The sequence below is a fragment of the Seriola aureovittata genome, chromosome 2, assembly GCF_021018895.1.
Source record: "Seriola aureovittata isolate HTS-2021-v1 ecotype China chromosome 2, ASM2101889v1, whole genome shotgun sequence".
NCBI lineage: Eukaryota > Metazoa > Chordata > Actinopteri > Carangiformes > Carangidae > Seriola > Seriola aureovittata.
The window spans coordinates 17,172,218-17,184,762 of record NC_079365.1 but is presented as its reverse complement, the minus strand read 5'-3'; the positions used below and the strand labels follow the sequence as shown (position 1 = coordinate 17,184,762).

Sequence of the window (12,545 nt, the reverse complement as noted above, 5' to 3'; positions counted from 1 at the left end):
GAGTCAGTACTGTTGCTGCAGCCTCTGTTTTCACTGGTTCAGATTGTGAGGCTAGGAAGTCCAGGAAACCATCATTTGTCGCACAGCTAGGTGGGTAGAAGGACCTGAAGAGCCTCGGTAAAAGTTATCCTTGTTAAAGTATGTTTCAGTCTCTGTGACCTTTGGGGGTTATAGTCCAGACTCAGAGTAGCTGCAACAGCTGCAATTGTGGAGACAATTTTAGGCACTTTGTCTGAATGTGACTACTAAACTAAAGAGTAGAGGTAATTAAACTGTAATTTTAAGGATGTTTAAAAGAAAAAAAAAAAAAATATATATTCATGTAAGTGTTGTATTTATAACCCATTAGTAAAACAGAGCACTGATCTCAGATGAGTATTTTCCCAAAGTCGATATAAAGTCGATATATATATATATATAAGGGCAGGTTCATTTTCGAAATGGCATATAAAGCAGGCAAACCGATGTTCAATGCATTGATCTCTGCCTCACTGTTATGTATTATGTCAACAATGTTTTGGTAGTTTATGGTAAATGTTTTCTCAAAAAAATTAATTTTGTGATTTGATAACATTATGCTCACATTATCATCATGATTCTAATGAAAGTAAAAAAAAGAAAAAAGAAAAAAAAGGAATAGGAGATATGGCATGAATCTCACTCTGCAACATCAAGTTGAACACATTACGCACCCAGCCATCACTCTGACATCCAAACCCTCACATTTTGCTAAGATGTGTTTAAGGGAACACTTCTTTCTGCATTGGACTTTGTATTCTTTAGATGAAATTTGAAGCGTTGAGTTTTTTTCTTTTTTACTTTAAGTCCCTCACCTTTGACATCAACCTCATCCATCTTCTCATACATTTTTAATAGCTCGTTGAATAAGTGCTCATAGTATTTTTTTTTTTTTTTTTACGAAACCTTTCTTCCCCTGTGGATTTTCTGACCTCTCTCCCCCTCTCTTTCTGCCTCCGACAGTTGCATCGGGTGACCGGCCTAACTATGCTGGAGACGGGCATCATGGGAGTACAGGCGTAATGAGGGAGAGGAGGGCAGCTGATGACCCTTACTGGTCCTATTCAGGTGAGTTCTCATTTGTGCGCTGACCAAAGCCCTCGGTAGGAGAGGAAATGCATTTATTTGACTTTCTCACCTCTGCCCTACCTTGACGATCATTTTCCTCATTTTGCTTTTAACCCCTTTTCCCTCTTCACTGCTGCAGTCTGAATTGTTGAATCAGGCATTTAGTATTCATATAATAGTATACCTGAATGATATGTTTTCATTGCTCTTAATGCCTGTAATTACACTAATGCACTGGAGAGAAAAAAAGCACTGACTTAGAACAATGTGAGCTGATTCACGTTATGCTGTAACCAACTGTGATTAACCACAAATAATGAGTTGACTTGATTTATAATGTATGTAAATGTATTTATTGTCAGGTTTGGATCAGAGTTACAAATTGTGAAATACATAAAGATCAGTTTGTTTCTATAGTGCAGAAAGTATTCAGACCCCTTCCCTTTTTTCAGAAAACAGAATTGTAGAATTTTTTGCAAATTTTTAAAAAAGGAGAAACTGAAATATCACATCGACATAAGTATTCACACCCTTTGCTATGACAATTGAAATTTAGCTAAGCTATCTTTCATTTCACTTAGTCATCTTTGAGATATGGAGTCCAAATTGAACATGATTTGGACAGACGCATACCTCTCTGTATAAGGTCTCACAGCTGACAATGCAGTTATTATAGAATATTGTGTGCAGATTGATGTGGGAAAACATTTATTTAAACGATTTTAGCATAAGGTTGGAGTATAAAGAGTGTGTGAAAAAAGTGAAGGGGTCTGAATACTTTCTGAATGCACTCAATACCGACTTATTTAAAAAGTCTAACACATGGCAAAAAAGAAGATTATGACATCAAGTATGTCATGTTCAACTGAGCCGTTGGTGCAGCAGGCAGCAGTCTTCAGCAGAACGACTTTCATTTGTCCACAAGTTTTGTATCAGAAGCACAGTAGGCCTTACTGTATGTGTGTGTGTTTTAATTCCTGCCTCCATTATTGATAGTATGCATGCTTTTAATGCCAACATAAGTGCTTCGGGGAATTTAGGGTTACCTCCTCCTCTAATTTACCATCTACCTTAACAAATTGGAAAGATGGAAGGATATGGCAGCCCACAGTCAGATGTGTGCTCTAATGGATGATTAATTATGTGCACTTTTATGCTTGAAAGTATTCTCAGAGCGCTACGTGTTTGCATGAGAGTGGTAAAGTTGGGGCGTGTTTTTCAAGTGAAAGTGGCAATTGATGTGTAAACTGTGTTCACTAAAAGCAGGAGCTGAGTTATCAGCTTCAGAAGGTTGTTTTAAAAGTGTTCAAAAAAAACAAATTTAGCAAAACATAAATATAAAAATAAATTCTGTTAATAAGGCTTGTCACAATACATGTTTGAAACTGTCAAAGGTGTATATTTTGTATGAACAGTATATACAGCAGTTTAACTATCTAGCCACTAACTACTATCTAAAGCTAACAAAAAGTTGGTGTTAAAGATTTTATGGTTTTTTTTTTTTTTATGTAGGTTTTATGGATATTCAATACACATAGAGAAATTCCCTAATTATCTCTATCACAGTGGCTCAGTAAGTAAATGTATTTGAGTATCTGCTGAGCATTTGATAGGCAGTACTTATTTATTTCTATCAACCTTTTAGTACGTTTTTAAGCCCGGTACGTTTAGATACTGTAAAGGCTGCTGATAAGAATAAAAATGAATGTGTAAAGGCTCGTCTATAAGAGTATTATATTCCTTAATGTGTTTAGGCAGGGGTATTCAGAGCGGGACATATTTATTTTATTTCATTTATTTTTTCTTGGAACATTTCTGATAAGCACATATGTTCTTTCAGAGCGCTGCTTCACATTCAGCTATACACACTCACACCCTATCGCAAACACAGCCCTCTGTTGGCCATTGAGCAGCTCTGGTGGGAAATAGGGGTTATGTGCTTTGATCGAGGGCACCTCACTGGAAGAGCTCAGGAAGGGAGGGAGCAGAAGTAAAATTATATTTACAGGTTCCAAGGTCCAAAAACACCACCCAGCAAATAACTAACTTGGTCCCTCTGCTGTTGGAGTGCATCACAGCTCTGAAAATTATTTTTACTGCTGGAATATTTTGTCTTCGGATCTGCTGTTGTGAGCCTAGAATCCCATGGTTTCAGGGTACAAAATGGTGCAAATAACAGCAAAAATGAACTGTGCTTACTTTGGACTCAAGTTTGTTTGGTATTCATGTCACTCCTCATAGTGGTTTTCGTCTCCCCCAGTTGTCAAGCTGAGGCAGTGAAAGAGTGTCTGCTTGGACTATCCAAGCATGATTGCTTTTTCACTATCTACAAGGTGTGAGCATCCCTTTATGGGAGTCCTAATCATTCCAAACATGATCCTGTTTTTAATAGAAACCTTCGATATAGTAAACATTAATGCTTATTTGATATTCCTAAATATGTAATTTATCTGATGATCAGATTAAACTGTTTCAGCTCTTAACTGAAAGATTTAGTTCGTTGGTTAAAGTAAAATGGCAGTAGGCCAAGTAAGCCTGAACATTTTAAAAATGTTCTTCACGTGTCATGAACTACATGTGAATATTCCTTGTTTGTGTGGATATACATGTGTAACATCACTCAAAATGGGTTCAACACCCATAGCAGGGATTTGTTGAGGTTGTAAGCTACTAAGAAATTGATGCGCCCCCTCTCGTGATCAATTTAGGTTGTAGTGGATGGCTGCAATGATAGCCTCACATTAATATATGGCATATGCTGTGTGAAATGGTGTCAATTTTCTTTTCCTCTATGGTTCATGTTGGGTTTGTATGTTATTTATTTATAATGTTAGTGGTGGTGGTTTTTAATGCGGTTGAGGTGGCAAACCTCCACTATTAAACACTGCTGGAAACCATGGGGTCTTTTTATTTCTGCATGTCTTCACTGGGCGGTTGTACTCTGCATTGTAACTGTACTGATCTTTGATTTTAGTCAGTGCTTGCTAATTCAAATGGCCATATCCATTTGTATTCTCAGTAGAATAACTCCAGCAGGACCGGATCTTATCTGAATATTCAGGTCAAGTTCTTTCTCACTTTCTAATTAAGACATCAGGCTTGAGTCGGACTTGGCACATTTCTTTGGTTGAATATATTTTAGGACCATATGTTTTTCACTTGACAGACTGTTATGTATGTCTTTGTAAACAGTCTGAGCTGCAGGCTGTTTTAATACTTATATTGTGTAACCGTTCTGGGAAGATATTTGGCTTTGTGCTAAAGCTCTGCATTTGCGTGCAGAGTTGCATGCATGCTTAGAAAGAGGTAGGCTGGTAATTGGGGGAAAATACGATCTCTGTGTTTTTAAAATTTCTATGTAGGCAGGATGGACAAAAACATGAAGCATTCTGTGAGGGAACTTGCTGACATGGGTTGATTTTGGACATTCATTTCAGGCCTTGCAGTGCACTAATTCCTACCAGTGAAGGCAGCTGGCTGATTGTACTGAGAAAAAGGGAAGCATTGAGGGAACACAGAAATGTCCATTGCTTTGGAAAGGTAATTAGTGGCTAAGGCTGCGAATGGGGGACAGACAAACGTGCCTTAGCAGCTAAATGGTTATTAAGGGCATTTGCTCTGTGCAAGTGAGTTTTGAAATGCACACAGTAGGGTTAGCCCGAAGCTGGAAGGTACTGATGCAAGACCCACTTCAGCTCTATTTGCTTCACACTCATGAATTACATGACATATTGTACGGAGGACCTTATCACCCATTGTTTCACACTGACTTTCCACACTCTTCACTGTGCAACCTACAGTGTAGAAATCCAAAATCTTCTACACATCTGAATTTTTCAATGGTAAAAATTAAATGAACAATATGTTAAAATAATGATGAAATAGATGTAGAAATTTTCCACATGATTGTTGATTTTATACTATTCTTTAGCCGTATGGTAACATATGACATAATGGTTTGAGTTTTTCATCACCTAATTATGTTAATGTTATCACTATCAAAATACATCCCAGATTTTTCATGAGAAGAAACCTGCGCCTGTATTGTTCATTAGTCCACTACACCGACAATGAGGCACACAGTGCAATGAGAGCTCTTATCATTCCATGACATGTCACCTTCCTGTGTGCGTTGGTTATGAACTTTGATGTAAGTAGCCTCCAAACCTACGCCCTGAAATTTGATTAAAAGTTATTTAAGGCATGCTCTGTGTGTGTGTGTGTGTGTGTGTGTGTGTGTGTGTGTGTGTGTGTGTGTGTGTGTGTGTGTGTGTGTGTGTGTGTGTGTGTGTGTGTGTGTGTGTGTGTGTGTGTGTGTGTGTGTGCGTGTGCGTGCATGGCATTTTTCATAAGAGGGATGATATCATACTCACCGTAAGACTCCCACAGGAACAGGGCTATGCATCATTTTTCCCCTTTTTATATCTCTGCAGGTTTGCACACTGTCTCTGGTAGTTTCTCCCACTTCCTTTATCAGTACTTTTTATGGTTTGGGCCAATATAGTCAGTAGTTTGCTTTTGATTGCACTCTTGTTGATTTATTGTTCTAGTTTAATTACAGCACAACAGTTGGAGTACCTTAATGTGCATTTGCAGAAGCATTATGCCTGATCCCCCGTAACAGTGTGTAGCATGAAAAAAAAAAAAGAGCGAGGGAAAAAAAAAAAGGAAAAGCAAAGAAATATCGGCATTAGATGTGGAAAAATATAGATTAACGCCGTGTCGATTTTCATTTTCACTGCATTATGAGATTTTGGCAAGTCCCCAAGTTACCTCTCATGTAATTCCACACTGATATGAAGCTGCTTAATGAAAGCTGCATGTTCTCTGCAAGATTTTGGTTAGAATAACTTTGCGTTTGAGAAATTTAAAAATGCGGTGAGGAACACATGCTACTACAGCCCGAATCGTTCAGATGATGTGGTGGTCTAGATCCACAAATGAATAATATAGCTTTGAAAGCTTAGTGCTAGCCTATAGTGCTTCGTACGGGCAGAGCCTCTGCTGTCTCTTTTTTATCCAGCAGTCATGGATGTTTGGAACGAAGCCAACCTGACGAGCAGTTTCAGCCACTGAAGGAGGCTCCGATTGTCTGATACTTGTGGATTATATTTCCCCTCAGCCGGACTATTTTATTCCACTTCACTGAGGTTGCCCGTGATCATTAGCAATCTTTCCACTCATGTCTCACATAATGAAGTGAATGAAGTCATTTTCAATCAATTGCTATGTTGATCCAACTTAATTAGTACTTCAGAGGATACAAAACAAGATTAGGTAACTCACTGTTCTTGATTGCCAGGGCTGTTTGTTTTGGCTTTGAATTAACCCTCACTTCTACTGCAGCACACACTTTCTTTAGCTTCTACATGTATTCCTTCACTACTTCAGATCTGTCACATTTTTCTCTTAATTTCTTTGGTTAATATGTGTAGCTAAAAAAGACGCTGATTAGCTATTCCCTGCTTTTAAGATAAACCTGTCAATCATAAATTACCCTGCAGGGCTACAAATGATCTCATTAAATAAATCTTTTGTAAAAGTTATTTGAGAAAATACACAGAATTTCAGAGCAGATTTTCTGGGTCATTTTCAAAATGTGACTATGCCTTTCACGTTGGTTAGTTGAGTTTGACATGTTAAATCCTATGATTCATATAACCTTAAATTAGCCAGGTGCCTGTGAAGGCAGTGCACTTTGTCTCTTGTGGCTTGACACCCCCCGACAAAGGCTGGAGGGAAAAGAGCAATGCCATGTTGTCATGGTGCCCAATAGAAGGAGCTCTGCCTCCTGGAGGTAATGAATCGAGAGGGGGATTGCTCCCAGTAGACCTCCATGTATGAGAAGCACTTGACTTTAAAGCAAAGCTCACAGACTATACAGCTGTACGGGGGTAAGGATGGAGGGTGAAGTAGGAGCCATTACATGCAGGGATTCAGGGACATAGTGCCCAGAGATGAATATTAAAAAAAAAAAAAAAAAAAAAAAAAAAAAACACTGATAAGAATAGATACAGGTCATATTTACAAGAGCTCCAGAGATCTGGCCACGCTCTCATCGATAGAATCTGATTTGTAGTAAATAATGGTGTTTTGCTCCTGATTGCTTTGAGACAATCAAATAATGGATATTATAACCATTGTGGGATTTGTTTAGTATCATGAATTATGATACATAATTTTTGGTTTTCCCAATTAACACTGCAAGGCAGCTGTTAAATCAGATTTCTGCCTGAATGTAATACTTAAAATGACACCTGAAAGTCACAGTTGAATTTAATTTCCAATTATCATGCAATCCAATGACATTACCATCAGTTAGACTTTGTGTTACGTGATATTCCAAACATAGTGACCCGAAGTGATACCAATCTCGGAAGGGTGTGTACCAGTTATCACAATACTTTTGCATTACCCAGCCAAAAATATACATTAGTAGGTCCTTAGGCAAGGATAAGCTAATGTCTGCTTTAACCAAAACACTTCACAAAGGACACTGCTGTAGCTCTTATCTGTCGTCTGATCGCTGTGCACACCTCCCACCAATCTATTCAAATGAAACCTTTCGCTGATTCTTGCTGCACTAACGGCTGTGCCCCCAATTTGCTGCTTTGGTAAAACTGTGCCTCTGCCTCCCGAACCTCCACCCACTAAATACTATCCAGTTAAGCCTTTAAAATATCATGTTTTCCCGCTCTGTTCCATTACTCCGGTCGTGCTTATCCCCAAAGGGGAGTGCATTGATTCTGACGTGTCATTTCCAGTGACACCAGTTGTAAATTCTTATGTGTGCGTAATGTTTTTCTAGTGACTACTAAATGGTGTAGTGTTGCCAAATCAACTTTTGGAAGCCCATTAACTGTGAGTTATTATTGTATCCTATAAACACAATAAAGTGTCGTGAAAATTTTAGTAAATTGCTGTGATATATTCGATTGACCAGTTAGAGCAACTCTTCTCAGGACATGGTATGACATGAAACATAAAAACACCTGCATCCAATCTTTTCTTTGTGAGCCTGCCCAATGAATCTTGACAAATATCATTGTCAGTTGCAAAAATAAAAAGAATAAAAGCAGAAGTTTTATCACTTTCTGTCCCTGAATCGACACATGGGGCACTGGAACATGCTACCAGCATCTGTTGACACAGTATCACATGTGTGTTCCAACTATGAGGGTTTTTTGTTTGTTTTTGTTTTTTTTGCCCCTTCTTCCTTTATTTTGACTATATAAACAATGTTCAACTACAGTCATGTGACTTGATTTAAAGCCTTAAGACCTTTTGAACTTTGTTGTGCGCGTTGTGTAACATTCCTCTGCTGCCTCCCGTAGCCGCAGTGCTTCCTGACTTGATTAATCTCCTGTTCCAGGGAGAACAGAGAGAGATTCATCTGTCTTACACCTTGCATTTATAGTCCCAGCCATTCTCTGTGATGATGGAAGTTTAACACAACATCATCTATATTCCTCCAGTCTTGCTGATGTGTTGTATCAACCTATAGTTGTACCTGCACTCATTTTCTGAGAAAATGAGGGGCGCAGGAACACTAATTATTAAAAATGAATTTTCCTGGGGCCCAAGCCGACTCATTATTCATCTTAGTTATTGCTAGCACTTTGGATCAGTCTTCGTGTGCCAGAATTGGTCCATTTGTCTCTGTCAGGGGTGGGCCCTTGACAGATGTGCCAATATGGCTGCCGAAGTTCTGCGCTGGGGGAGAGGCATCTTAATTCTCCATGATGTATCACGCTGGCAGCAACCAATTTAGCAGAATTGAGCTCCAAATCATCTTACTTCCCACTGCCTCCCACAATCTGCTTCCTTTCTCTAGATGAGGTAAATATATTAAGGATGGAAATAAATGAGGAATCCCCGCGCCCTGAACTAATACAGTATCAGTGAGTTGAATGTTTGTGTCGTCACCTTGGCATGTCCAGAGAACAGTACCCTGGGCAGGTGCCACCAGGATACAGAAAGCCAGGCCCCAACACACGGCGACTATGATAAATACAGCCAAATTTTCTGGTTTCCCTGTTTAGGGCAGATTGATGTGCTGGACCGACATGTTTGCTGTGTAAACCTAATTAATTAAATTTCAGGTGTCACATGGTGTTGGTGTGCCTTGTGGCAGCATATTAGGCCTAGTTGGTGGCTCTTGTCCAACGTAATGGATGTGGTCATGCTCAGCCTGCTGGGACTGCAATATTGAGGAAGTGTGTGCGATTGCCAGCCCACAGGTTTCCTCTCTAATGTGGTTATGCTGATGAGCTGGAATGAGCTAGCTAGCAGCTCAGCAAATTTTTAAACTCATAATCATGATGACTTACTTTGTAATGAGTACATACACCCCCAGAGGTGAGGAGGTAACTGTAGGGGGCAAGACCGTGTAAGTTGCATAATGGCACAATGCTGGAAGTTGTGCAGTGCTTCACTTGAATTATAAAAAGAAATGTTTGATTGATGATTATATGTTCGAATGCTGTGAGATATGTTAGCGTAAAATTGTACTCAGACCACTGAGTAGTAGCTGTATAGAAGCAATTGATGGTATTCAGTACTGCATCAGTTTCTAGAGCACTGGTATTCCAGGCTTGTTAGATCGTTTATTCTGTACTACTATCTGTAGTTTACCGAATTGCACCGCTAACTATTGATTTCTGTCTGGATTCTAAATTATAAGGACACTTGCTGTGTAAACATGTGGCCATTGTCCCTGCTTCACTTGCAGAACAACTGCAACATAGAAGAATAATGACTCCTTGAGGGGCTGAGCTGAGCTTAGAGAGGGCAATAGCTCAGAGTAGTTCAGGCCTTTTTTTTTTTTTTTTTTTCTGTACGATGTTATTTTGTGGACTAATGGTGCCTGTGGAGTGGGTGATGTGATTTTGTGTAAAACAACAAAAAAAAACCCAACAAACTTTTCTCTGTAATTCATATATGTGGAATAGATTTTTATACCTAATAATATTGGATCAATAATGTGGGTTATCAGTCACAATTATTGTTGTGTAGTTTAAAGATAAGAAAGTGTGACTACAGCCCATATGTTTCCAACACATTATCTTTCTGCAAACTCAACGACATTTATGTTAATTTAGGGTGATCCAGCTCCATATTCTCACTGTAGCAGGTAGAGGGAATATCACTCAGGCCTGTCATCCTTTGTCTCGTAAAGTCTCATGACTCATTTAAGTGGGAACTCGTATACCTGCAAGGGGTAATAAATAATGTAGATGTATCATGAAATTATTGGGCTAGAAGGTGTTTCTTGCATCTTAAAATGTGTGATAGTCTGAATCTTCTGTGCAGTATGCAAACATCCCCATTGATTTGAAGATATTATTTTGTGTTTTTTTTTTTGTTTGTTTGTTTGTTTTTTTTTTTTATGCTAAAGCCTGAAAAATGATACTTTTCACTCAGCAGCAGCAGGCAGCAGAGGGAAACTTTGAAGCCAGGGGGTAAAAGACAACTTTGTCACTCAACCGTGTGCACACCCAATGCTTTCACAGTTTCAGCCATTAGCTGCTTTGGTAATGTCACTAAGCCTATATATTTTTATTTTGATGAAAGTCTGTAGGTGCAGTGAATTTGTTATTTTTTCAGAGAATTTTTAATATGTATTTTTATGTCTATACCTAGTGGAGACCTACCTAGAGCGGCTTTAATTATTAAATGGATTTAACCTCTCTTCACCAGCGTTCACCTCTCCTCTGGAATACATTTTCTTTTTCTTCTATGTGAGCTCCGTCCTCCCCTCTATTCTTTAATTTCCCTCCTCATCTATCTTTCCTAATGCTGGCCACATCTCAATTCTGAGCAGGGGTTTGCATGTGGATGCTATGGGGGTAATGAGGAGGGTGAGACACCCACTGGATTAAAGCTGGATTTAAAATGGCTGCTCGCTGTTCTTAGCTCAGCATTCATCTGAGGATGTGGTCATGTGCTATCTTGTGATTTGTGACCTAATTAGCGGTTTTGGGGTACCCAAGGCTAAACAACCTGCGCTGTTTCTTTCTCAATTGCCTTCAGTTTTCACTTCCTCCACTCCCTTCCCTCTCTGTGTCTCCTGACTGACACATTTGGCCACATATGTGCACTCTCTCCCACTCTTAAGCTGTAAAAATATAACCAAAGGATGACTGTGAAATCATGTGAACAAGCAGCAGACACAGGGGTTTAGCTGTGCAGATAGAGGCTTCTCTGTACGGCCTGTTTATCATCATCCGGTGCAGTAAATAAGTACATGTCTGTTAAGTTCAGGTCAAAGTGCACAGGTGCAAATCCGGGAAGGTAATTTAGCTGTTCAATGTTTACCTCCGCCAAGAAGGTTGCATTAAGATGACCTCCGGCTGTCTGTTTCAGTCTGTTACCAACGTATCTCACACTAATGGCTAGACTGGCTTGGACTTTGCTGTGTTTAGCTGTGATCTCTCCAGAGAGTTCACAGAACAAAGAGGGAAGGCACTTATTAAATGCAGGGACCTTGTGACCTTTCCTGTACAATCACCGTCATCCAAACTTTGACGATACACAACCATTCTACTGTATTAATTACACAGGGCACTGTCGATTAGAGTTGTATGCAAAGGTTTGGCCACCCCTGAGCAAATTACATATTTTGTTGATATTTTTCTCAAGTGGAAGGAGGTAAATACAACCCCTGACTCATTAAAAAGATAACCCTTCAAAATGTTAAAACTTTTTATGCCTCCGTGCTAGCAACAGCTGCGGCTGGAGGCATTTTGTTTTCAGGTTGCCTGTCCATCCATCTCATTCTCGTGAACGCGATATCTCAGCAACGCCTTGAAGGGAACTTCAAGGGCATGATTATGTTTTTTTTATTCTGTTAAACAGTTTCATGTTTTTGCTTCACTTTACTACTTCTACTAGTTCTAGTAGTACTTCTAGGAAAAGTCTCAGTAACATATCACTGTTAGCTTCCGGTCATTCAATTGTTATTACTTTCTTTGTGTAAGCGAATGACAGCGTCTGTCCTAGTTTGTGACTGTGCATTGTTGCACATTAGTGTTTTTCTTAAGCCTTTGGGAGATAATTACAAGGTCAGGACAGTTCATGGATCTCTGTATCAATCCCAGACAGCTCGTGTACATGTTATTTGCAGAGCTGATCTCCACCGTGTTAGGAGAGATGAAAATCAGATTGTGCACAATGTCCACAATTTCATTCACAGCCTATATCTGATATTGGAAACTATGACTAATATTAGAGACGAGTTGTGTCCCCCACACACATTGTAAGGAAGACGTGTGTTGTACAGTATATCTGTAACTGCCATGTCCCACTTTAGACATTTTGGCGGAGATAAGCTTCTGTATTTTAGGCAATTTAGGGAGGATTATTGAGACATTGCCGGTTTTCACGGTACAAAATTGGCACTGTAGGACCGAACACTTAAAATAGCTGCTCTTGTAAAAGAACATGTACAAGCTGGCAAA

The 12,545-nt window shown here is 39.3% G+C and overlaps 1 protein-coding gene across 1 annotated transcript in view; it reads left to right on the top strand.

Annotated features, from left to right (window-relative positions):
- ca16b (carbonic anhydrase XVI b) overlaps positions 1-12,545 on the top strand; it is a 99,371-nt gene that overhangs the window by 21,806 nt on the left and 65,020 nt on the right. Inside the window, exon 2 of the mRNA XM_056393438.1 lies at positions 982-1,086. Within this exon, the coding sequence (XP_056249413.1) occupies positions 982-1,086 (105 nt within the window). The remainder of the gene's footprint in view (positions 1-981; positions 1,087-12,545) is intronic.